Here is a 26,651-nt window from a genome sequence, read left to right as displayed (position 1 = left end):
ACCAAATCTGCTCATCACCACTCTTTCCCTTCCTCCTCCCTTGTACACTCTTAGAAAAAAAGGTGCTATCTGGAACCTAAAAGGGTTCTCCGGCTGTCCCCATAGGAGAACCTTTCCACAGAGGGTTCTATATGGAACCTAAAAGGGTTCTCCGGGCTGTCCCCATAGGAGAACCTTTCTATATGGACCTAAAGGGTTCTCCGGCTGTCCCCATAGGAGAACCTTTCCACAGAGGGTTCTATATGGAACCCAAAAGGGTTCTCCGGCTGTCCCCATAGGAGAACCTTTCCACAGAGGGTTCTATATGGAACCTAAAAGGGTTCTCCGGCTGTCCCCATAGGAGAACCTTTCCACAGAGGGTTCTATATGGAACCCAAAAGGGTTCTCCTCCTCCTCTCCCTATTCCTCCCCCTTTCTCTCACTCTCTTTCTCTCTCTCTCTCTCTCTCTCTCTCCGTCACAGACCTGAAGTGTTTCCTAACCATGTGACCTGAAGAGGAAAAACTCCAAGCCCTTATTTATGAACAGTAGCTACCCAATGTGAAGACCTACAGTATTTCCCTTCCAGTTGTGAATCAGCCCAGTTCCACTGTACATGTTCTGCTTCTGCTGTAGAGAGATGAGTCATCAGCCAGTGGGCTGAGGCTGGGGCTGCAGCACCTGCAGACAGTCACAACACCACAGCACAGTCAGACAGTTTTTCATCCTCAGCTTACCCACCACCTAAGAGGGTCACGGCTCTCTGTCTTTGTTGCTGTCAATTCTTTTTACATTGACTCGAACAAGTCATCCCATGAGCAAACACAAAAAAAAGAGTCGCCCCTTGGATGGTATGATATGTTTCATGATTTAATATGTTACTTTTATGGCATGGACCCTGATATGTCTGTCTTTATACAAGCCTCATAAGATAAATAAAATAATCATCTAGGAAATGATCAACAATAACTGAATTAAAATGACTGGTATCTTGCATAATAATGTAGTGAAATATTTCATGTAGTGAATAGATACAGTAACCTATGTAGGAGACCAACCCCCCACAATTGCTTATCAGAGGGCTCCCTCTTGTGGAAACACATGACATTATGAAGTTAATATACTGCCTCACCATTAGCATTAACTCCATCAATAAATCAATACTGTTAATTAGTTGTTACCTGAACAATGATGTGAGGGCATCATTAGATAAAACAAACGAATCTATAACTTATCATTTATGTTATTGTTGAACATCTCTCCTCTAGCAACTTTCCTCCACTTCTGCCTCCCCTGCATCAGAGGGAACAGCAGGCTTCTGTGTTGCTTTACTTTTGTCACTGAGTTCCTGTATGATGTCACAGCTGCGATCCAGACTCTGTCTGAGGTCCAGCAAGTCTCTCTGCATGCCTTCCAGGATGTCCAGCTTAGACAGCTTCTTGTCAATGGATGACAGCACCTCCTGGCCACCATTATTTACAAGATCCTCCCCAACATCATTCATCTCTGGGCTGTTGCTGGTGAGACAGTCCTCCTCCTCTACTATGAAAGACCCCATGGTTTTCTTCCACACCATTTCATAATAGGAGTCAATGAAGGATTCAAGCTCCTCCAAATTACTGTTCCCCCATTGGTCAATCAAGGCCTGCAGGCCTCCTGTTCTGGCAATCTCCTTGAGGGTCCTGTCCCTCAGCCTGGGGTGTCCAAGGGACTGTATATCCACAATGTCTTCCTGTTTCTTCACCAGCATTCTTTCTGGTTCTTTGGGTTGCTCGACCAGGAGGAGAGCTTGGTGTCCTGGAGAGAACAGGGTGACTGGTTTTCTACCATTCTGTCTATTCCATCTCAGATGATGGCTCTGAGTAGATCCAGTGTGGAGACAGTCTGGGAAGTTCACCACTAGCGTCTGTCTGCCCCCCATGTTCCACATCAGCCCCTCCTGATTCCCCTGAAGCACACTGCCCATGCTGGACAGAAACCCCTCTACATCCAGGATGGAGTGATTTGCTTCAGTCCACCATCCTCCGCTGGCCTCTGGTAGTGCCAACTCCTGTCCACCAAAGTCTGGGGCTCCTGAGTCATCTGGGGTTAGAAGGTCCTCTGAACTAGCCACCTCACACACTGCAACACAAGAGAGCTCTGTCAGAATAAATAGTAAATACATCATGAAATGATGCACTGTAAGTTCTATCTAATGTGCATCAGTCTTGCTTACCATCATGAAAGGGAGGGTCTGTGTGGTTTGCTACAAGGACCTCTATGCCCTCTCCCATCACTCCATCCATCTCTGGCTCCTGCATCAATGTAAGACTCTTCCCAACCTGTTCTCCTCTCTGTAGAACCTCCAGCCTCTCCTCCACCAGCATCTCCTCTATCTTCTGTAGCAGCTCAGTGACCTGTGCACCAGTCCCCTGGATCTTACTGTCCAACACGTGATATCTGTTGCCACACTTCTCGACAAGCCTCTGGAGGGGCTCTCCCTCACTCTCAATGCGCTGCTCGATGGTCGTGTCCCCCAGCCAATCCCCAAAGGTGAATAGGACCATGGTTCTATTCCATACTTTCTCTCCGAGCGCCTCCAGGTGTTTTTCTGCTGTTCTCCAGACAGTGTGGCTGAAGGAGGAGCTCACATTCACAACCACCAGGACCACAGTTACCACAGAGGCTGAGGGAGACATCAGGGAGCCAGGACCCAGTGACAGCCAGCCTGGTGGGTCCAAAACTGTCACAGTCTTACCCCTGACCTTTCCTTGTCCTTCCACACAATCAGTGGCATGGCACCCTACTTTAAAGTGCTCTCTGCCCAGGATGGTGTTTCCAGCAGAGCTCCTGCCTGTGTTGCGGCCACTCAGCAGCATTATTCTCAGCTCTGAGGGACAGTAGAGCTCCCCTGTCACAAACAAATAAGAATACTGTCATGTATAACACGTCTACTGTGGACATAAAATGTATGAATACAAAGTGTTTCATTCACATTGTCAGATTTAAAGCTCTATGAACGAATGGAAAATGTTCATCCTAAATATTTCACACCAATATGAATAGAATCAGACACCTAAAGTGCATTTTGAGAGAGATTGATTTAGCTCACCTAATAGAGATCTGGCAGTCTCTCTTTGTTTCTGCCTCCTCGTCAGTCTCTCCCCTGCTCTTTTCTGTTCTTCCCTCCTCTTCTCCTCCAACTCCTGCAGAACGCCACCCTCAATCTTACAGTAACAACTGCTGCTGCATGACATCAGTTCCTCAATCTTTTTCATCAGTTCCGTGACCTGAAATCCTGAGTTGCTTCTATTGTTGAGGACATGATACCTGTTGCCACACTTCTCCACAAGCCACTGGAGGGCCTCCCCCTCACTCTCAATGTGCTGCTCGATAGTTGTGTCTCCCAGCCAGTCCCCAAAGTTGAACAGGATGATGATGTGAGCCCAGACTGTGTCTGTGATGAGCTCTAGGTGCTCCTGCACAGCTCTCCTGTAGGTCTCTGTGAAGGACCGGTCCACACGCACCATCAGCAGGAGGGCATGTGGACCAGGGGAGCAAAGAGATACACTACACACTATCTCCTGTCTGTCAAAAACAGGACTATCCTGAGAGAAGTAATTCATCCACCAGCCTGGAGTGTCCACCACAGTGACTTGTCTCCCGGCAACATCCCCTGCTCCCACCATGCATTGCGCTGTTCTCCTTCTGACCTCAAAGCTTCCTCCTTGACCCAGGATGGTGTTTCCTGCTGAACTCTTCCCTGAGCCCCGAGCTCCAAGCAGCACGACTCTGATTTCGGAGAGATGACATGACTCCCCTGGTAGAAAAGAAGGAAACAATGCAACATCATAATAGATAGTGCTTTACGCTGTCATTTTTTACAAGGAGCACATGTGCGCCTAAGTTGGAAAATGTAGGAGCACACAAAGAAATGTAGCAGCACAATGAGAAATATTTTTTTATTTTTTATTTTTTATTTCACCTTTATTTAACCAGGTAGGCCAGCTGAGAACAAGTTCTCATTTACAACTGCGACCTGGCCAAGATAAAGCAAACCAGTGTGACACAAACAACAACACAGAGTTACACATGGAATAAACAAAAGTACAGTCAATAACACAATACAAAAAGTCTATATACAGTGTGTGCAAATGGTGAAAGGAGGTAAGGCAATAAATAGGCCATAGTAGCGAAGTAATTACAATTTAGCAAATTAACACGGGAGTGATAGATGTGCAGATGATGATGTGCAAGTAGAAATACTGGTGTGCAAAAGAGCAAAAAAGTAAATAAAAACAATATGGGGATGAGGTAGGTAGTTGGATGGGCTATTTACAGATGGGCTGTGTACACCTGCAGCGATCGGTAAGCTGCTCAGATAGCTGATGCTTAAAGTTAGTGAGGGAGATATAAGTCTCCAACATCAGCGATTTTTGCAATTCATTCCAGTCATTGGCAGCAGAGAACTGGAAGGAAAGGCAGCCAAAGGAGGTGTTGGCTTTGGGGATGACCAGTGAGATATACCTGCTGGAGCACGTGCTACGGGTGGGTGTTGTTATGGTGACCTGTGAGCTGAGATAAGGCGGAGCTTTACCTATCAAAGACTTATAGATGACCTGGAGCCAGTGGGTCTGGCGACGAATATGTAGCGAGGGCCAGCCAACGAGAGCATACAGGTCGCAGTGGTGGGTGGTATATGGGGCTTTGGTGACAAAACGGATGGCACTGTGATAGACTGCTTCCAGTTTTCTGAGTAGAGTGTTGGAGGCTATTTTGTAAATGACATCGCCGAAGTCGAGGATCGGTAGGATAATCAGTTTTACGAGGGTATGTTTGGCAGCATGAGTGAAGGAGGCTTGGTTGCGAAATAGGAAGCAGATTCTAGATCAATTTTGGATTGGAGATGTATAATATGAATCTGGAAGGAGAGTTTACAGTCTAGCCAGACACCTAGCTATTTGTAGTTGTCCACATTTGAGGTAATAAAGCTAGAATCCTTCATTTTTGAATTCCAGGTCTCACAGCAAAGTATTTTGGCACATATGCAAGTAAAATGGTCGCACTGTAGAGCCCTGATAGAACAGAAATATTCTAAAATCTACTGTTGACAATATGGCAAAGCATTGTGTCCTAAGAACCATCTCAGTGATTACTCACCATTGAGCAGAGATCTCTGTTTCTGCATCTTCATCAATCTCTGCTGAGCCCTTTGCTCCACTATCCTCTTCTTTTCCTCCACCTCTTGTAAAAGCAGTCCCTCCATTTTAAAATAGCTGTCACTATTTTCTGTCACCAGTCTCTGCATCTTCCTGGACAGCTCTGTGACCTGATTTCCACCTGGTCCACTCTTCAAGTTGAGGCAGTGATACCTATGACTGCATTTCTCCACCAGCCACAGGAGGGCCGTGCCTCCTCTCTTGACTTGCTGCTCCATGTGCATGTGTCCAGGCCAGTCACTGCAGGTGAAGACGACCATACAGTGACTCCACACTCTCTCACTGAGGAGGGCCAGGTGCTCCTCTACAGCCCTGCGACGCTTCTCACAGAACACTGAGTTTGCCTTAATGACGATAAGGAAAATATGGGGTCCCGGGGTGCACAGAGAGACACTGCGCACTATTTCCCTTTTCACCTGCTGAGGCGTGTCCTGCACCTTGAAGTCACACCACCAGCCAGGTGTGTCCACCACAGTAACCCACCCACCTGCCACCTCTCCCACCCTCCTAGAGCACGTGATCCGCTCCTTGATGACAAACTCCTCCCTGTCCAGCAGCACATTGCCCACTTCGCTCTTCCCAGAGTTTCTGCCGCCAAGAAGGACAACTTTCAAGTCTGAGAGAGACACAAACAGGAGACGTGAGAGACAGAGTTACTGTTCATGCTAGTGCACATTTTGTGTTATACTGCCTGACATTAAGCTTCCATTTTAAAGGGACTGTCATTCCCACAATGATTAACGAAGAAATTGTAAAAAACACACACTTATAGTCACAAGTACATACACAAACACACAAACGTACAGTCCCAGGTACACACACAAACACACACACTTATAGTCACAAGTACATACACAAACACACAAACGTACAGTCCCAGGTACACACACAAACACACACACTTATAGTCACAAGTACATACACAAACACACAAACGTACAGTCCCAGGTACACACACAAATATACAAACGTACAGTCCCAGGTACACACACAAACACACACACGTACAGTCCCAGGTACACACACAAACACACACACTTATAGTCACAAGTACATACACAAACACACACATGTACAGTCACAAGTACAGTACATACACAAACAGACACAGATAGCATGCACCTGTGTGTGTATTACGCCACTATGAAACTACTGATAACGTGGTGTATTGACAACTTGATCAGATGTCTGTCACATGTTGCTTTATCGCACACAGTATGTACCTGCTACACACAGTATGTACCTGCTACACACAGTATGTACCTGCTACACACAGTATGTACCTGCTACACACAGTATGTACCTGCTACACACAGTATGTACCTGCTACACACAGTATGTACCTGCTACACACAGTATGTACCTGCTACACACAGTATGTACCTGCTACACACAGTATGTACCTGCTACACACAGTATGTACCTGCTACACACAGTATGTACCTGCCACACACAGTATGTACCTGCCGCACACAGTATGTACCTGCCGCACACAGTATGTACCTGCCGCACACAGTATGTACCTGCCGCACACAGTATGTACCTGCCACACACAGTATGTACCTGCTACACACATTATGTACCTGCTACACACAGTACATGGGGATATCATGGGGATATCATAAAAACATGAATAGTTGCTTTAAGTAATTGTAATGTTGCCTAGAAATATCAGTACACGCACCACATTGATAGAAGAGGGCAGTTAATCATCTTAACTTACATTAAACTGGCCATGTTAGGGTTAGAGTAATACTTTTACACTGATTGACGCTAAAGTTATTAAAAACAACTACAAGCCATGTGTAAATAGTCCTTTATATACAGTACAACCTTTTTCTCAAGTTGATATGTAAGACAATTAAGATGAAAAAACTTACCATATGTTGATGATTCTCTGGTTGCCATTTCTCTTGATCTTAAGCTTTATCTGTGCTTAGTTTCTCCCCAAAATTGTTACAATCCAACTCATTTTAGTCATCATGTCAATGCCCAGTAACAGTCCTTTTACTTCTGGCTTACAACAAGTTCCTGAAAGACTGGGGTGTCGCTTTTACTCTGAAGGGAGTGTACACTTGCCTTGATGACTTGTGATGTCTTTATGAGTCTGAAGGTGGGCAGTAATAAGCAGTAATAATGTTGTGTTTATAACCAAATGGGAAGATGGTAATTACGAGTGGTGAAGTTGTAAATATGAATGGAATGCATGAGAATAAACTGAGAATAAAAATGGGTTTAGTAGAAAGCAGATTATTCAGTAGACATTCCTATCGGTCCTAGACTATGGCGACATCATCTATATAAATGCAGCTGCCACTTCATTAAAGCTGTTAGTTGTAGTTTATAATAGCGCACTGCGATTTATTACGGGTGACAATTTTAGTACTCATCACTGCATTCTCTACAAGAATGTTGGTTGGCCCTCTTTAATGTCACGTATGTTGATATATTGCTATGTTTTCATTTATAAAGCCCTTTTACAAAAAGACCCACTGTTCTTAACATCATTACTAAACTGTGGACATACGAGCTACCACACCCGATCTCAGGGATGGCTAACTCTGGAAATTCCTTTGGTCTCTACTGAGTTTTCTTGCACCTTAATTGTGGATCAATTGGCCTCTAGGCCAATTCAGAAAGCTGATTGAGGACCTTATTACTGATGAATGTGTTTGTTTTTTATGACCGTGTTTTTCTTTCTGCTTGCATTTTGTATTTATATTTTGATGTGTGTATTTTCTGTAATTTATGTAATTCAGGGCTAATCTGTAAAATAAACCTTGGTCTCAGTATGACTCACTGATAAAGGTTAAATAAAAAAATGTACTTCCGAAAATGCTGGTATCAAGGTAATTTCCTTAGTAGGTGATGTCATAGTTCAGCATGTGGGGGAAGTTGGAGCTCAGGGATGACAGAAGAGCTTCCCAATAGTAATTACCAGTTGGAGGGCCATTCAACTGGATTTTTACCAGTCGTATATGTGGTATATACTACTTTCCCACTTGGTTATGAATGCAGCATAAGTAAGGAGCCAGCCATTTATTGCAGTTAAAGAGACATCAACAAGCCACTCCTCTGAGTCAGCATGCCTTGCAAAAGTAAAAGATAAGGAAGAAAAATACCCAACTTTATGACATGACTCATCCGTCTGAGTTTGTCATCTGCCCAGTCCACCTTTGTCATTGATGCAGTACATCTGTACAGTTATTATTTTATGTTGACTTGCCCATGACTGAGAGGCAGTATATACATCATGTTGTTAAGCATGTCTTAATGAATTGGTGCAGTCTGATTCCAGTAGGTAAAAACTGCAATCTTGCATACCAAACATTCATTTTGACAGCATTCCTAGAAAAAAATGGCAAACTATGCAATGGACAGACAATTGTCCATTGTTTTAAAATACTGCTACTGGAATTGTTTGTTGCTACAAAGTTGGATTGTTCATTGCAGTGTCACCAATAACGACCCAAACCTCACCTATATGTCTATAGTGTTTGCCATTCAAACAGATTATCAATAATCTCAAAGAAGGGAAGAAGAAAGGGAAAGGATGGATGCATTTCAAAAGTATTGGAACAGGTCCCTGCTAGTATTTTCTTCCTGATTTTTCTCGCTCCTCCCACCTCTGGTTACACCAATCAAAAACATTTCTCTGTTCATACGCTTTAGCTAGCAAGTTAGCCTTTTTAGCATCTCTGTTACACAATTGTGTCTTTAGGTCAAACCTGATTCAGCTTATCGAGAAGAAGGAACTAGCAAGCTAGCTAGTTTCTTCAACAGCCATGGGTGTGCAAGTCAAAGTCGAATACTGGTATGTTTATTTTCCATTTATTGGATTATTCGGCATTTTTTAAAGCAGCTCCCATGCGTTTTAGGTAGCTACTGTAGCTACAGTAGCTAGTAGCTCGAACCAGCCACCTTCATAGCGCAGAATACCCACTCTTTTATTATGAAACGGGCTATGTTTTATGCTAGCTAACGTTAGATGAATGTTTACCTTAGACATTGCTTGGACATTTCCTCCCAACTACTTTAGGGTTAATTATTCATCACTAAGCTATGTTTTTGTTTTGTCGTTGTCTTTAGCGGTGGATGAGGGTACGAGCCCCGCTATCAGGAGCTCGCGCGGGTTGTCACCGCGGAATTCACTGAAGCGGAAGTGTCGGGCTTCGTAGGAAGACAAGGTAAGTTGGTCCTTTCTACATAGCCTACTACAGACAATACAGGTACGTACAGTGTTGGTAAGTACACTAATAATGTGAAGTATTTTGACATCGCTACATGTTCTTCTGTGTAGCTATATACTCACTGGACAGTTTATTAGAGAGGTCTGTGTTACCCTCATGCAGGGTTAGTGCAAAGGTTGAGCGAGTGGTGACAGTGGCAGTGATGGGAGCGCACTGCCACAAGGACCCCCTTTGCCTCCAGAACAGCCTGAATTATTTGGGGGAATGGATTCTTCAAGTCAGACACATTCCAAAGAGATCTTGGTCTCCACTGATGCGATGGCATCATGCAGTTGCTGCAGATTGGATTGTGGTACATCACCGCCATCAGCCTGTACCATTGACACCAGGCAGGATGGGTCCATGGACTCATGCTGCTTACGCTAAGTCCTGACTGCCATCAGCATAAAGCAACAGGATCCGGGATTCGTCGGACCAGGCAACGTTTTTCCACTTCTCAATTGTCCAGTGTTGGCGATCGCGTGCCCACTGGATATGTTTCTACTTGTGTTTAGCTGATAGGAGTGGAACCCGGTGTGGTCGTCTGCTGCAACAGCCCATCCGTGACAAGGATCGACGAGTTGTGCGATTTAAAATGCCATTCTGCACACCACTGTTGTACTGGGCCGTTATTTGTCTGTTTGTGGCCCGCCTGTTAGCTTGCACGATCCTTGACATTTTCATTTGACCTCATCAATGAGCTGTTTTTGCCCACAGGACTGCCGTTGACTGGATTGTTTTGGTTTGTCGCAATATTCTCGGGAAACCCTAGACACTGTTGTTGTTGAAAAGCCCAGGAGGGCAGCCGTTTCTGAGATGCTCGATCCGATGTGCTTGGCACCAACGATCATACCATGCTCAGTCACTTAGGTCACTCGTTTTGCCCATTCTTCTAACATTCAATCGAACAGCAACTGAATGCCTCTGCCGGTCTGCCGCCTTTATACAGCTAGCCATGGCCACATGACTCACTGTCTGTAGGAGTGAACCATTTTCTTGCACCTAATAAACTGGCTGGTGAGTGTATGTCTTTACTATATTCTCAGACTACATTGTTTTCCTTGATTTTATGCTTTTCTTTCTGCAGGCAGTTTTGAGATTGAGATCAACGGGCAAGTAGTTTTCTCCAAGCTCGAAACAAGTGGCTTCCCATATGAAGACGACGTAAGTTGTTAACTTCTTACAAGGCTGTCATTTTATTGTCTGACACACTGTGTGTGTCAACTGCCAATGACTACCGCCAATGACACAAGATGTCTTGTCCCCCTGCAGATCATGGACGCTATACAGAAAGCTCATGATGGCAAGCCAGTGGAGAAGATCACCAAGAGCCGCCCGCCTTGTGTCATCCTGTAGATCTCCTCTCCCTCTATTCTCCAACCCTGCCCTCTCCTGACAGCAGCATGCTGAAGACAGGACAGTGCGCATCCATCACTGCCACTGTCATTACTCACTCAGCCTTTGCACTAACCGGGCATGAGAGTGACACACAACTCTACGTTGAAACTACACTAGCAGAGTTGGACTAAGACCACTGTCTTTGATTTAGAGTACAACCTGTCATAAGGTTTTGTTGTGCCTTCTCTCTCCCCTCTCTCTCTGCTCCCATTGAGGTGTTCCAGGACTTATATGATTACTGTAGCCCAAAGCTGAAAGGTTTATAGTATGATGACCCCAGTCCTGGCAGCTCCTATGTTATGGGATCAGAGAAATGGAGGAGACCGTAAGATCGAGGGGCAGACGGGTTGGGGGGAGCACCCTGTTATATTCCAAAAGCCTCATTGCCTGGCAGACAGTTACTGCCTGATTGTTCTAATTCCTCTCAAATAATACAGCACCATCATTGGCCAGACATAAACAAAGTTTTGATGAACGTAAAAGAGAAATGTTATCGAGTACCAAAAGCAAGAAGGGAAGGAGCTCAATTATTTTCATCCTTTTGTGAAAATAATAATATCACCAAGCTCTAAGCATCATAAGCCCTGTTTCACAACTTGTATCCTTTACCCTACTATGATGATGAACGTGCTGCTTGAGCCTGTCAATGGAATGTTTGTCAATTTTTTTCATAAGATGTGTTCTAAAGTTTATGATGTGGAGACACTTTAAACAAGGTCGAAGCTTAGACTTTTAAAAAAAATTCTGTTTGGTTCTGTCACTACAACTTTTATTTATCTTTAAAACGAGTGTATCTCAATGTCGGAACTTGGATGTAATCAAGGTTTTTATCTTCAGTTTTGTCCATCTTATAGCTAATCGGCCTGGATCATTCCAGGCAGTGTCTTTAACAGTGAACTATACCTCTGTTTTGAACTGTTCTCTTTAGCTGAAACGTGAGAAATACCGTAGTAGCCAAACCTCTTGTGAATTTGCAATTGTATACTGCCACTGAATCATAGATGATGCATTTTAATTGACTCTGTGGCTTTTATATATGATCAGCTTTACTATTAGTAGAGCTGACGTTGCAAGTAGATAAATCCTCAGATGTTTTGAAAGCCATCTCTCACTGCTCTGTCTATAACTGACGACACCTCATCAGCCCCTGTTTATGCGCACAGTTTATTGAATATCATCTCTGAATAAATAAAAAAATCTGTTGCCTGGGGCTGTCAAGTATGAATATCCATTGGGAGAACTTCTATCACAAAATAAAGTTATGGATTATTTAACTGTATAAATATGTTAGTATTGTCATAAACGTGTCATGCTCAAAACTACTTAACATGTTTTTTCTTCTCTTAGTTTCACTTCTGTAATAACTACTCAACTCCATTAGAATGGAGAACATGTCAGTTCTAAAGGGCTATGTAATAACATATTACCATATTATTAGAGTATTGCCTCATTCACAGGTCTGAACTCTCCATACAGTACATCCCCATGGCAACATAGCACCTCCGGTGTGTTACTCAGGTCTCAGTAATTACTCTGTTGTTGATGCTCACATTCATAATGCCACTGTCATGTGATCATTCTATGGGGGAACAGCTGTAGGCTACACCCATGCTGTAATGTCAACACAGAGCCAGCCATGACAACTGCAGTAGGAAGAGAAAAGCCTTTGGAGCAAGGAGCATCTTGGTACGTTTCATACATTGCGCCTGCATTGATCAAACCCTGCTGACTGGCTACAGTAAAGTGTGTCCGAGTTTATCTTCCTGTATTGAATGTGTTAAGCAGGTTTGCGGTCAATTTTAATTAGATTCAGGAAGTTAACTAAAATTATAATTCCACATTGAATAGAAGTTCATGGCAATTGGAATTTACATTTCAGTTTTCTTCCTGAATTAACTGCTGTTCAGCTCAAAATACCACTGTCATCAAGCTAGCTATGTACTTCTATTAACTGAAATGTTTCCCAACTCACTCTGAGTAGGAATAGATCCTCTCAGATATGACATTTTGTGGAGGTGTTGTTCCTGCATGTTATGGTCTTGACACTACACACATGGAATCCAATACACTGCCCAGCTATATTATTGTCTCAATACACATTTCAATGTTTTTCTAGAACTTATCCATTACTAAAGAACAGAATATAAACTTCAAATAACTCAAGATGATGAGCCTTTGGTGTCTCGATTGTCAATGGTTTTTGTTTTTGCAATGTTTTGTTGTTTTACATGAAAAACAGTTAGCTATCATGTAGTAACTTGCCTGTTTCAGTTGATCACTGGCCCAACCCTACCTGGGACAGTAAACCTGTAATCCACTATACCCTTTTAGACTTACTCATGACTAAGGAGGCAGGTTACGATTGCTCCTATTGTATTTACATATTGAGGATTCTTACTCCTCCTACATCAGTCATCCAGGCAAAACACCTTTACATCAGCGAAGCACAATCAAGAAGAAAGGAGTGAGAAGAAGAATCTGGGTCAAAAGCCATGGGTGTGGTGCAGATCAGAGTGGAGTACTGGTAGGTTTATATTCATTTATATTTGGGAGGATGCGTTTGTTTAACCAAGAGGCCGGAAACTATGGAAGTCATGGAACATTTACATTATGCAAACTATGGAAATATGGCAACTGCCATACCTTTTAACACTCAGGTTGAGTCTGTATGTTGTCGTTTTTATGCCGTTTTAATTATTCATCACAGTTTTGGTTTTCTATCACTGTTTCAGTGGCAAATGAGGGTACGAGCCCCGCTACAAGAAACTTCAGCAGGCTGTCGCTGTGGAGTTTCCTGAGGTGGAGGTGTCAGGCTTTGTAGGATGAAAAGGTCAGCTGGATAACCAGTCAATCACATTTATATTCTAAACCCCTTTTTACATCAGCAGTTGTCACAAAGTGCTATACAGAAACCCAGCCTAAAACCCCAAAGAGAAAGCAATGCAGATGCAGAAGCACAGTGGCTACAGTGAAATATATTGTTGTAATATATGTTGTAATATTTACCTATTCTTTTGGTAAAATACCAGTTTTCATACCTGTTTTATGTATGTGTCCATCAAGGTTAAACCTACATATTGTTTTGAAGAGAAGTGTGATGCTGTTGTTTCTGCAGGCAGCTTTGAGTTGGAGATCAACGGAGAGCTGGTCTTCTCCAAGCTGGAAACAGGTGGCTTCCCCATGGAAAAGGATGTGAGTACTGGAAGCTTTCTCCTCTGAAGTTGCAGAACTGTCAACTTCAGCCAGTTTGTTTACATCACTGAAATTGACACAAATGTTTTGAAATTGGCACAAATGGTCTCAACAATGTGTATGCCCCTTCAGGTCAGGGACGCTCTCCAGAACACCTATGATGGCAAGCAAGTGGAAAAGTGGACCAGAAATCGCCCACCTTGTGTCATCCTGTAGATCTCAATTCCCTCCTTCCTCCAACAGTTATCACTCAGACCAATGCTGCGGTCTGTCACCACTCACACAGCAGAGACTCTTTTCTGTTCCTTCTCTCTCTGCTCCCATTGCAGTGTTCCAGGACTTTATATGATTACTGTAGACCAAAGCTGAAAGGTTTATAGTATGATGACCCCAGTGCTGGCAGCTCCTATGTTATGGGATCAGAGAAAGGGAGGACATGGGAAGACTGGTTGGGTGGAACTTCCTTATTCCAGATCTTCTATGCCTATCTTTCTTACAGCACCATCATCAGCCAGATAAACGATCAATTTGAGCTGCTGAAGCCTGTCTCACGTTGTGTTACTGTGTATTGATCTCCCATATTGCAACTGATGCTTTGCAATTAGCTTTAAGTAGAACTGGTCAGTTGAGTAGATGAATTGCTTGTTATGGTAATGGAGGCCACCACCCACTGGTCTGTCTGCTACACTAACGAGACATCAGCCCATGTTCATCACACGCCATTTGAATTATCATCGCTGAATACTGTTATTGATTGCTGATGACAATGTTTGATACCCACTGGGAGGACTTCAATCTTGAAATAAAATAAAATGACATTGTTGGTTTTCTTCCTAATTGTTGTCATGTTCAGAACCCAGGCTTTACTGGCAACACAGGAGGAAGGAGGAGACCGCAGCCCATACAGACACTTGTTTTCACTCAGGCACATTTGTACACTAGAGGGTGACACATGCAACATCCTTTGCCTACAGTTTTCTATTACTTGCCATACTCACCTCAGTGTTAAAAAGTCCTATTCTGTAAAGTAATATTTGCTGAATTAGTTTTCACATTTATCTGACTTCTACAGTATGTTCTGCATAGTGTACTGTCTGTTAAATTCCTTTTGCTTGGTTGATGGTTTTGCACTTTGGCCCTTTATGAGTTTCTGCTCCTTGGGCGGTAAGTGTCTGACACTGGCTAGGTGGGTCCAGGCTACAGGCTCTGGTAAGGAGTGATAATTCATGCAAGCCTGCTTGCTCTATGCCTGATAGAGCCTATCGTCTCAGTCTATGAGCTCCATAGTACTGTCACCGCCATTTTGTGCCACACAATTCCCCTATCAGAACTTTATGAATTGAAGCATTCAAAATTAGCATTGTGTAATTCATATATGATGGGGTTGCCATGATCATTTTTGCAAGAGACCCCTCCATACCAGTCAACAGTAATTTCTCAACTCTGTGAAGTATGAATTTTTATGGTGTTATTGGTTTGTCATATGATTTGTTAGAGGAGATTCCCTCCTGCATCGGTTTCGATCAATTATGAAGCTAGTAAGTGACTGTATGTCACAAGAAGGATGCAACCAACAGCCTCTTTAGTTTGTCAATATTGTAGCTAATGGCCGGGAATACATTGTTCCTTGCGGGGATTGAACCGAGGACACCATGACTCCCAAGACAAACAACCCCAAGAGAATAACGTCCTCATCTATGTTCTGCATATTACGTACGATAATGCTAAAGAGGTACAGTACAGAGGCATATGGACACAGCAGATGGCCCTCCACTATTAATGATTACTGCCCTGTGCCACAGCAAAATCGCTATTTTCTCTATCCCTGTCCGTCTCTCTCTCTCGCTCTAACTCTCTCTCTCTCTCTCTCTCTCGCTCTCTCTCTCAGGCTTCTCCCCTTTTGATTCGTCCTATTATTTATTGTTTTCTCAGTAATTCAATACCTTTGATACTCCCTCAACAAGACACTCTATTATCATTCCCAGAATGCTTCAGTTCCTGCTTATAACGTTTAATTTACATATACATAACATAAAAGGCTGATCAGATCACATGTTCACAATGAGTACATTACAATACCATTTAGCTCTGAGACAGATGCCATAAATTGAATGGGAAATAGCATAGGCGCTATAGTAAATGGGGAAAAATTGTGAATGCAAAAGCCCAAGTGCAGTGAACATCTAGAGCCCTGAAATTCAACTCGAAGCCTTGAAGACAGTTCCACACCATTTTTTCATTGTTCCCCTCTAATAAGGGACTGATTTAGACCTGGGACACCAGGTGGGTGCAATTAATTATCAGGTAGAACAGAAAACCATCAGGCTCCGGACCTCATAGGGTAAGAGTTGAGTACCCCTGCTCTAAAGTAAACACATGGGTGTGGTCCACTGCTTATCTAGTAACCCCTCTGTCATGAGCATGGATGAACACACTGTCATATTTCTAATTTCCAATTCATGCTTTTCACAGATTGATTCAGCATTAATTGACTACTGGCAAGAATGGTGGTGGTGCATCAATAACATTTGCGTTTAAAGTAACAACAGTTGTTGAGTGGTAACAGGGGATGTTATTGATTTCCTCAAGGTTACCTTGCCAAAAAAAAGAAAGATCCAACAAGCATTGAGCCAGTTATTAAAAATGCATTTCATACCGGGCTATACGGTTTTTCAATTACAAGGGCCGGCATTTACAGTAGTATAAACATTTTGTTATTTCCTTTACAGGAGGTGCACAAAATAGAGAAAGTTCCTCACGCATAGCTGGAGAGATCGTTCATACAGGTATTCACATACAAATACAGATACAGTATGCTGTGTGTTTTGTAGAATCAGAGCAAATGGAAATATAGTTAAATATTTCAATCTCTGTTCATCTCATTAAAATCCAGGATGGATGTCCCTCTCCTGTCTCATAGAGGTATGGTACAGGTCACCCACAGACCACCACTATTAGGGACTCTCTATATTTGCATAAACAAGATATATTTACTTGTTTCTACGTATGTTGCTGTCATGAGTTTCTACTATTTGAGAACCAAGACCCAATCAAGGCCCTAAATGGATCAAGGTTGATCTGATGGTCTGAACGTTAAGCCACATGGTGATGGGGGAGCTACAGTAGGTCATACAGTATGACATGTGTCAGTGGGGGCCTGGGTAACACTTTATTTGGATAGTCCATTTGTAGATGCTATACGGACTATCTACAGACTATCAGTAACATTTCAACTAACTATCTACTAACCCTAGCTCTAACCCTAACCTTAACCGTTATCCTAACCCTAAACTTAACTCTAACCCTAACCTTACTCTAACCCTTATTCTTAACCTAACCCTAACTGTAATATTAGGCAAGGAGTTGCTTATTAACAGATTGTTGATAGTATGACCATCTGTAGACCATCTACTGATGGAAAATCCGGACTATCTAAATAAAGTGTGACCGAGGCCTGCTTATAAGTTTGACAGCTCTTAATGGAAAAAAGTTTAATTTAATAATAAAACCCACTCAAGGTCATCATGAGGGGGAATCCCTCCTTTCATAGAAGGGAATCCATAGTACGTAAACAAGATGACGTCAGAAGTCAAGATGCTCACGTCCTGATAGAGTGCCCCTTTGCATACCCCCTTTCCCCTCCATGCAGGGTGAAGCTGGTCCTGTTGGTCCATACAGGTTTGGTCTCTCTGGCACCCTGTGTCCTGACTTGGCAGCATTCCAAACAGAGATGGCGGAGGGGAGAGAGGAGGGTTGGGATATCCCTGGCCCAAGGTGGGCCACATCGATAGGGCTGTTAGTCTGTCACACAGGCCTTATCTCTCTATCCCCTTTGGTGCTGAACGTAGTACAGCGTTTCTTGCCCCGGCGTACTTTCAAATGGGTGTTCCCTCCATTTTCTCTCTTTCTCTCTCTGTGCCTCTCCATCAGCCCCAGGTCACTCTATCATTGGGTACGTTTACGTTAGCATCGTGACGATCAACCTATTTCTACTGCCACAGACTAGGCTGAATCACCTTGGTGCAGGTAAGGGTGTGGCCTCCCAGTCCGGGGGTTCGTTACTGGGGTCTGTCATTGAGGGGGCTTGGGGGTCAGTGATATTGAGTGGAGTACAGGTGAGAAAAGGTGGGGATTTGAATGAAACATGTGACAGACAACTTTATCTAACTTTCCATGTATCTGAGGTTTATACTAAAATTGTATCATATATGCCTATCAGTGAGAATACATTTTTAGAATGACATAGCTGCAAGTTGGAGTTTGTCTTTCTACAACCCAAGTCTCTCAATTAGTCTGTTGCTAACTAACCTTACAATGACCCAGGTGTTTTTTTCTTGTTTGTAATTGGTACAAAAATTACTGTAAAATCTAACCAGCATTATGTGTGAGTTGTATAGTACAATTTAAGCTCTGTAGTGTTTGGTTGTGGCCCGTGATGTTTCAAATAACAGCTAACATCACACTTCTCTTCATCAGTTTATTTAGTGATGGTATATGTGAAGAAAGTTGTCTTTTTTAAGTTTTCCCGCTCACCTTAATTTAGTGGTCGACGGGGGTTTAAAAAGCTCAGGGTCACAAGGTTTGAGAGACTATGGCGGTAGTGAACAGTGTCTTCTTATCTGTCCATCAGCCTCTGTTGTTCCAATGTTATTCACATTTGCATAGTATTTCTAATCAGCATTGTTTTATGTGTATTTGGAGCACTACATATTTATTGTGTAACCAGATATATGAAGACACAATTTTAAGTTAATACACATTAAAATATTCTACTTCTCACTGTACACTTAAAGATTTGTACTGCCTGTCATTATACCACGAGTTACCACCAGCCTTTTTTTTTCTTTACTGTTTTTGGAGTAGAGTAGATCTGTTAAATTACAAGTTACTGTACAAAATAGTTGTTACAGTATGAGTTGTAATATTGTAAGTTACCGTAATGGATGACTAGAGCACTAGGGTGTCTGTCTGTCCTGAGGAGGGCGTAACCCAGAGATAAGACTCTGTGAGTCTCCTACTCAAACCACTGCAAGGGCCACACTGTCTCAACAGCTGACTCATGGTTAGGAGCACGGCTCATAGGGGCTGTGACATGAGCTGGTGGTATCTTGATTAAATGGGCCTCAAAATGTGTCAGAAGTGTGTTTATAAGGCTTACTTGTGTAGAGGTTCATATGCCCTGTTGGTTGGGCCTGTGACACATTGTGACCAATTTGGGTTCACTGTGTGTTTGAGTAGCCCATGAAAACATGACAAAAACAGTCCATTTAGAGTTGGCACCAGATTACCCCAGATAAAGTTTACCCCAGATTATCCCAGTTAGAGTTTACCCCAGATTACCCCAGTCAGAGTTTACCCCAGATTACCCCAATTAGACGTTACCCCAGATTACCCCAATTAGAGTTTACTCCAGATTACCACAGTTGGAGTTTACCCCAGATTACCCCAGTTATAGAACTGATGCAGGGGCAGTTGAGTCTCAGGTATTCCCAGAATTATTCTTCAGGCCCAGGGCCATAAGCCCCATCCCTCCCACAAAATGGTCACGATAGAGCTGAGAGGTCTAGACTAGAGCAAGGTCTTAATCGATGTCACTGTTTAACCATTGATTGTGACATTAGAGGGAATCCCCTTAGCTCTTCGGAGACTAAGCCATTGATACGTTTATATTTATAAGGCCATACTGAGACAGCTCCCTTTTCACCTGTGTACCTACGTTGTCCAGCAGAAAAGTGACAACTATTGCCTGCGCTCACATGTGCATTGTTGACTGTGCCTAAGGCCCGTACAGAGCTAGAGGGAAAAGGTTCATTGTTTTTTAAATATTTTTTTATTTAACTAGGCAAGTCAGTTAAAAACAAATTCTTATTTACAATGACGGCCTACCAAAAAGCAAAAGGCCTCCTGCGGGGACGAGGGCCTGGGATAAGAAAATAAAAAAAAATACAATATAAATATAGGACAAAACACACATCACAACAACAGAGACACAACACTACATAAAGAGAGACCTAAGACAACAACATAACAAGGCAGCAAAACATGACAACACAGCATGGTAGCACATAACATGAAAATAACATGGTAGCAACACAACATGGTAGCAGCACAAAAACATGGTAGAAACATTATTGGGAAAAGTCAACAGCACAAAGGTCAAGAAGGTAGAGACAACAATACATCACACAAAGCAGCCACAACTGTCAGTAAGAGTGTCCATGATTGAGTCTTTGAATAAAGAGATTGAGATAAAACTGTCCAGTTTGAGTGTTTGTTGCAGCTCGTTCCAGTCACTAGCTGCAGCGAACTGAAAAGAGGAGCGACCCAGGGATGTGTGTGCTTTGGGGACCTTTAACAGAATGTGACTGGCAGAACGGGTGTTGTATGTGGAGGATGAGGGCTGCTGTAGATATCTCAGATAGGGGGGAGTGAGGCCTCAGAGGGTTTTATAAATAAGCATCAACCAGTGGGTCTTGCGACGGGGATATAGAGATGACTAGTTTACAGAGGAGTATGTGCAGTGCGTGCAGTGCAGTGATGTGTCCTATAAGGAGCATTGGTGGCAAATCTGATGGCCGAATGGTAAAGAACATCTAGCCGCTCGAGAGCACCCTTACCTGCCGATCTATAAATTATGTCTCTGTAATCTAGTATGGGTAGGATGGTCATCTGAATCAGGGTTAGAGGAGCGATTACGATAGAGGAAACCAAGTCTAGACTTAACTTTAACCTGCAGATTTGATATGTGTGAGAGAAGGACAGTGTACCGTCTAGCCATACTCCCAAGTACTTGTATGAGGTGACTACCTCAAGCTCTAAACCCTCGGAGGTAGTAATCACACCTGTGGGGAGAGGGGCATTCTTCTTACCAAACCACATGACCTTTGTTTTGGAGGTGTTCAGAACAAGGTTAAGGGTAGAGAAAGCTTGTTGGACACTAAGAAAGGTTTGTTGTAGAGCATTTAACACAAAATCCGGGGAGGGTTCTCTGCCCCTTCCATTTGGAACAAGCTTCAAGTAGTCCTGGAAATTACAAGAGCTCCTACATTTAAATTTGTTTAAAGCAAGGGTAAACACTATGATATAAAATGAAGTGAGGGGCTGTCAGTGTTTTGACCCATAGTTGCACGACACTTCCCTAAACCATGTTGTTGCTTTTTTTAAACTGTAGTGTTTTGCTTTTTTGGCCAGGTCTCTCTTGTAAGACATTGTTCATTTCAATGGTAAAATAAAGATCAAATGCATGTCTGTATTTCATGTGTCTAATTCTAGTGTGTTTGTGTTTATTAATTTATGTCAATGTGCATTCACATTACAGGGTATGCACAAACGTTGCTGAAAGTTTAAGGACAGACGAAGCAAGCACTGACACACTCCAATGGAGAACGATCTGTCTTTTGGAGAGGTGGATGAAACACATTTTTATTGCAGTAATGCAGTAAATGGGATGGGCAAATATGAATTGTCAATTCAAAGTATTTGTAGCATTTTATTTACATCTTTTACTTTGACCATTATCTCCCCCCCCCCCATCTTTCTCTCTCTGATTCCATCCAGGATGTCATGTCCTATGAGGAGGAGAGTGACTCTGCTTTCCCATCTCCGATCAGACCGTGAGTGCTCTCCCCTCTTAAAAGTTCATTTTTTAAGTCTAATTAGCATTTCCTTATACAAGAAGTCCAACCTGAACAATATTTGAAGGAATTAAATGAATGGGTGAAAGAGTCTAAAACAAGATATTGTGAATGCAGCTACATCAAGTGGTTGTCTAGATTGTCAGTGAGAGTGATCAGTAGGGCTACTGTAAATGATTATACAACACCACCCCCCACTGGTCTAAACCAGCATGACATCCTTATCTGAGAAGGCAGGACTGATAATGCAGAGCTTGCCCAAGTCTCTCACTGAAGTCACCAATCTCTGGTAACACAGCCAGCGAATGGTTCTGAGGCTAATATACAGACATCATACAGGCTTTTGCTGCCCCTTTTGGCCAGAACGCCAAACACCAGGAGCTGCAGGTACTTCATGAAAGAAAGGAGCACAACCTGGCCTGTTGTCTGTAAGATCTGGTGAGACATGGACAGGTGTTGAGGAGCAGAACACCTGCGTCCCGTACCCCCCCTCACTAACCTGGTTCTCCCCCCTCCCCCTCCCTCCCCAGGACCCCACCGGGCCACAGTGGCAACTATGACCTGGAGCAGAGCAGGCAGGAAGAGGACAGCGACCAGGCCATCCAGAGCATCGTCATTCACACCGACCCAGAGGGTGAGCACTAAACGCCCATCAACACATTCTCTACTCCCCTCTGTATGTCTCTCCTACACAAGTACACCTCCTATGGAGTGCTAGGACTGAACACTACCTCTCTGTATTTCAGCCTATCTGAACCTGAACACCAACGCCAACACCAGAGGGGATGCTCAGGTAAGCCCCATTTGGGGTATAGCATCAAATAAACGGATACCTAGTATATTGACAAGGAAGTTGCCATTTTGAACCTGAGCATGATGTTGTGTGTGTGTGTCTCAGGCCTATGTGGAGCTGAATGAGCTCATGGGCAACAGCTGGCAGGAGACTGGCCGCTGGGTGGGCTATGAGGAGAATTTGAACCCAGCAACGGGCAAGTGGGGCCCCTCCCACGTCTCCTACCTCACCTTCAAGAGTCTGATCCAGCTTCGCAAGATCATGAGCACAGGTGGCTATCTGGAACAAATTCACTGTGTTTATCACTCAATCTATAATAATTTCTTGACATAATCTGGATAATTTCATGATGTTATTAGCAAATGAATCTTTTCTCAGAGCCACCATATGAAACCGTATTTCCAACAATAGATGACAGGCAGCAACAGGCCATGTTTGACCTATCCCAAAACTCTGTCTGTGTGTGTTCAGGTGCGATCATTCTGGACCTGCAGGCCAGCAGTCTGTCTGCTGTGGCTGAGAAGGTGGTGGATGAATTGCGGAGCAAGGGTGAGATCCGTGCCACTGATAGAGATGGCCTGCTGAGGGCTCTACTGCAGAGACGCAGTCAGTCTGAGGGAGCTGGAGCTCGACCCCTGGGAGGAGACATCGAGATGCAGACATTCTCTGTCACCAAGCAGGTAACACTAGGCTTAGGATCTATATCCCACCGCTAAATCTAAATATCATTCTAGCACTTCATGACTTCATTTAACCTCTCTTCCTCTTTCTTTGATAAATCTATCTTTCTCTCCCAATATCTCACTAACTGACCTTCCTCCCTTTGCTTTTCAGAGAGATACAACTGATAGCGTGGAAGCCTCCATTGTCCTCTCAGGTAAATCGTGTGTGAAAAGTGAAATACAACTCACCACCAACTTTTTACATTTATTTTACTAGGCAAGTCAGTTAAGAACAAATTCTTATTTACAATGGCGGCCTACACTGGCCAAACCCGGACAACGCTGGGCCAATTGTGCGCCGCCCTATGGGACTCCCAATCACGGCCGGTTGTGATACCGCCTAGAATCGAACCAGAGTGTCTGTAGTGACGCCTCTAGTACTGAGATGCAGTGCCTTAGACCGCTGCGCCACTCGGCCCAACTGGATACTCTGCCTGATTTGCCTATTCAACCATTTATTCTAAAGAATATGGAGACTGTAATCTAAGCTCTATATGTGTGTGTTTGTTCCAGGGGTGATGGACTCCCTGGAGAAGCCTGTCGTGGCCTTCGTCAGGCTGGGGGACTCTGTGGTGATAGAGGGGGCCCTGGAGGCCCCTGTGCCGGTGCGCTTCGTCTTTGTGCTGGTGGGCCCCAGCCAGGGAGGAGTGGATTACCATGAGAGTGGCCGTGCCATGGCTGCCCTTATGGCTGACTGGGTGAGAAAATAGGAGTGGAAAGAGGGATGGGACTTATTAAGGCCAAGGAGCGCAAGGGGGGAGGGGAAGAATGAGGAGATGCTTCATAGTATCTAGATAAATCTTTTCAGTGTTTTACAATAGCTAACCATGCTTTCCCCACGTCTCTGGTCCTACAGGTATTTAGTCTGGAGGCTTACCTAGCCCAGACTAACAAGGAATTGACCAATGCCATCGCTGATTTCATGGACTGCAGCATCGTCATCCCACCCACTGAGATCCAGGACAAGGGCATGCTCCAGCCAATCATTGACTTCCAGAAGAAGATGCTGAAGGACAGACTCCGCCCCTCTGACACCCGAATCATATTTGCTGGCGGGGCCAAAGGTCAGTCACACAGACTAACCCTGTAGTTACAACTAATCTAAATCTACATATAACTTGTTAATTCAATTTCCAAATTAGGGATTGTTTACGTTTGGCCTACATTTCCTTCTAATATGTTTTTCCAAATAAAATTGATGTTTAGAAAATGCAGAGATTCTGGAGATTCTAGTCTAAACACATCCAAAACACTTGCTCTGTCTGTGCTCATTTTGAGTCATTATTTGTTTTGTTTTTGTATCCAGCTGATGAGGCCGATGAGGAGCCAAGAGAAGACCCGCTGGCCCGGACAGGCATTCCCTTCGGCGGGATGATAAAGGACATGAAGCGGCGGTACCGCCATTACATCAGTGACTTCACAGACGCCCTCAACCCCCAGGTCCTGGCTGCTGTCATCTTCATCTACTTCGCTGCCCTGTCCCCTGCCATCACCTTCGGAGGCCTGCTGGGTGAGTTCATGTCTGAAGGAGGGACCCACCTAGTATCATAGAGGACAGGAGCACTGACTGACTCTATATAGGATTTGTGGGTAGGCCTGCATAACAACATCCCCCTGACCTCTGCCTCCAGCCGATAAGACGGAGCACATGATGGGCGTGTCTGAGCTGATGATCTCCACCTGCGTCCAAGGCATCATCTTTGCCTTCATCGCAGCCCAGCCTACACTGGTCATCGGCTTCTCTGGACCACTGCTGGTGTTTGAGGAGGCCTTCTTTGCGGTATGTATCATAGAACTTTCACATAACAGCTCAGTGAGCCCTAGCTCTGACCCCCGATGACAGTATGCTGAGCCATCACTGCTTCATGTCCTCAGGATGTCAATCATATTAGACATGATTTGCATTGGCTATTATGATAACTATGAATTTCAAAGTTACAATGCAAGTACATCATTAACACAAACAACTTATTTTTATAAATCCCATTGTCTAGTTCTGCAAGTCCCAGGAGATTGAGTACATTGTGGGCCGTATCTGGGTAGGCCTGTGGCTGGTGATCATCGTGGTGGTTATCGTGGCCGTGGAGGGCAGCTTCCTGGTCAAATTCATCTCCCGCTTCACGCAGGAGATCTTCTCCATCCTCATCTCCCTCATCTTCATCTACGAGACCTTCAGCAAGCTCGGCAAGGTACCACACATCACTCCACCTCATCTCCTCACATCCATCCCAACATTTACATCCATCCATCATCCTAAGCACTTTTTTATACCTCAACTGTAAATACAAAAATAAAACCTGTTTTTCTCCTTTCCTTCACACCCCTCCTGTCCTCTGCTGCTAATTCATCTACATACCTACTTTTCTTCTCTTGTTATTCAGATCTTCAAAGCTCACCCTCTGGTTCTGAACTATGAGCACTTGAACGACACCCTGGACAACCCTTTCCACCCGGTGGTCAAGGAGGAAGTAAAGCATCTTGATGATGGCAACATTACAGTGCTCGAGGTCATACATGAGAGGGCCTACCCCAACACCGCCCTGCTTTCCATGTGTCTTATGTTCGGGTGTTTCTTCATCGCATACTTCCTCCGTCAGTTCAAAAATGGCCACTTCCTCCCTGGACCGGTAAGAGCTACAGCTGTTTTCAACAGTGATGACTACTGTATGTCTGTGAGCAAAGCGAACTTTTAACAACCTGGTGCTTACACAGTATTTTACTGCTGGACAGTATTGAAGAGAGATGAATCAGGATAGGGTCTTTTAGGGCTGGAGAGCCCCCTCTGTGTTCTGTGTGTGATAGCCTTCACTTCATATGTTTTCCCTATCACCAGATTCGTCGGATGATTGGAGATTTTGGTGTTCCCATCGCCATTTTCTTCATGATCGCTGTGGATATCACCATTGAGGATGCCTACACTCAGGTTAGTGATGTATAGGTTTGTGTTGCCTTGACTAAAAGGTGATCTCGGTGTATAACATATTACTCTATCCTTAAACTGTTTCATGTAAAAAGGGATATCTAGTAATAGATTAAATGCAGCATACAGTGAGGGAAAAAAATATTTGATCCCCTGCTGATTTTGTACGTTTGCCCACTGACAAAGAAATGATCATTCTATAATTTTAATGGTAGGTTTATTTGAACAGTGAGAGACAGAATAACAACAAAAAAATCCAGAAAAACGCATGTCAAAAATGTTATAAAATGATTTGCATTTTAATGAGGGAAATAAGTATTTGACCCCTCTGCAAAACATGACTTAGTACTTGGTGGCAAAACCCTTGTTGGCAATCACAGAGGTCAGTCGTTTCTTGTAGTTGGCCACCAGGTTTGCACACAGCTCAGGAGGGATTTTGTCCCACTCCTCTCTGCAGATCTTCTCCAAGTCATTAAGATTTTGAGGCTGAAGTTTGGCAACTCGAACCTTCAGCTCCCTCCACAGATTTTCTATGGGATTAAGGTCTGGAGACTGGCTAGGCCACTCCAGGACCTTAATGTGCTTCT

The 26,651-nt window shown here is 43.7% G+C and overlaps 3 protein-coding genes and 1 pseudogene across 4 annotated transcripts in view; 3 read left to right on the top strand and 1 right to left on the bottom strand.

Moving 5' to 3' along the window:
• Positions 1–827: 827 nt before the first annotated feature.
• On the bottom strand, positions 828–7,845 carry si:ch211-214j24.15 (GTPase IMAP family member 8). The gene is made up of 5 exons (XM_014203275.2): positions 7,057–7,845; positions 5,118–5,792; positions 3,070–3,777; positions 2,194–2,868; positions 828–2,099 (listed from the first exon to the last, which is right to left on the bottom strand). The coding sequence occupies exons 1-5, from the start codon at positions 7,082–7,084 to the stop codon at positions 1,243–1,245; spliced, it is 2,943 nt and encodes a 980-aa protein (XP_014058750.2). The 5' UTR covers positions 7,085–7,845; the 3' UTR covers positions 828–1,242.
• Positions 7,846–8,820: 975 nt separating this feature from the next.
• Positions 8,821–12,013, top strand: LOC106606858 (migration and invasion enhancer 1-like). Its single transcript, XM_045720127.1, has 4 exons — positions 8,821–8,990; positions 9,266–9,363; positions 10,493–10,569; positions 10,678–12,013. Exons 1-4 carry the CDS (start codon positions 8,962–8,964, stop codon positions 10,759–10,761), a joined length of 288 nt encoding a protein of 95 aa, XP_045576083.1. The 5' UTR covers positions 8,821–8,961; the 3' UTR covers positions 10,762–12,013.
• Positions 12,014–12,202: 189 nt separating this feature from the next.
• Positions 12,203–14,827, top strand: LOC106606857 (migration and invasion enhancer 1-like; annotated as a pseudogene).
• Positions 14,828–17,789: 2,962 nt separating this feature from the next.
• The window catches only part of LOC106606856 (band 3 anion exchange protein), a 12,907-nt gene continuing 4,045 nt past the window's right edge, over positions 17,790–26,651 (top strand). The window contains exons 1-15 of one of the 2 annotated variants that reach the window (XM_014203255.2): positions 17,790–18,021; positions 21,314–21,400; positions 21,553–21,608; positions 22,160–22,263; positions 22,376–22,422; positions 22,528–22,693; positions 22,894–23,102; positions 23,257–23,299; positions 23,658–23,842; positions 24,001–24,208; positions 24,451–24,654; positions 24,776–24,924; positions 25,139–25,333; positions 25,526–25,771; positions 25,978–26,067. In XM_014203255.2, coding sequence (XP_014058730.2) covers positions 21,374–21,400; positions 21,553–21,608; positions 22,160–22,263; positions 22,376–22,422; positions 22,528–22,693; positions 22,894–23,102; positions 23,257–23,299; positions 23,658–23,842; positions 24,001–24,208; positions 24,451–24,654; positions 24,776–24,924; positions 25,139–25,333; positions 25,526–25,771; positions 25,978–26,067 — 1,929 coding nt within the window. In that variant the 5' untranslated portion in view covers positions 17,790–18,021; positions 21,314–21,373. The remainder of the gene's footprint in view (positions 18,022–21,313; positions 21,401–21,552; positions 21,609–22,159; positions 22,264–22,375; positions 22,423–22,527; positions 22,694–22,893; positions 23,103–23,256; positions 23,300–23,657; positions 23,843–24,000; positions 24,209–24,450; positions 24,655–24,775; positions 24,925–25,138; positions 25,334–25,525; positions 25,772–25,977; positions 26,068–26,651) is intronic. The other variant, XM_014203256.2, reaches the window with a different exon arrangement.

This window comes from Salmo salar, chromosome ssa06, assembly GCF_905237065.1.
Source record: "Salmo salar chromosome ssa06, Ssal_v3.1, whole genome shotgun sequence".
Lineage (NCBI taxonomy): Eukaryota > Metazoa > Chordata > Actinopteri > Salmoniformes > Salmonidae > Salmo > Salmo salar.
The sequence above is the reverse complement of the archived record's forward strand: the minus strand, read 5'-3'. Positions and strand labels throughout refer to the sequence as shown.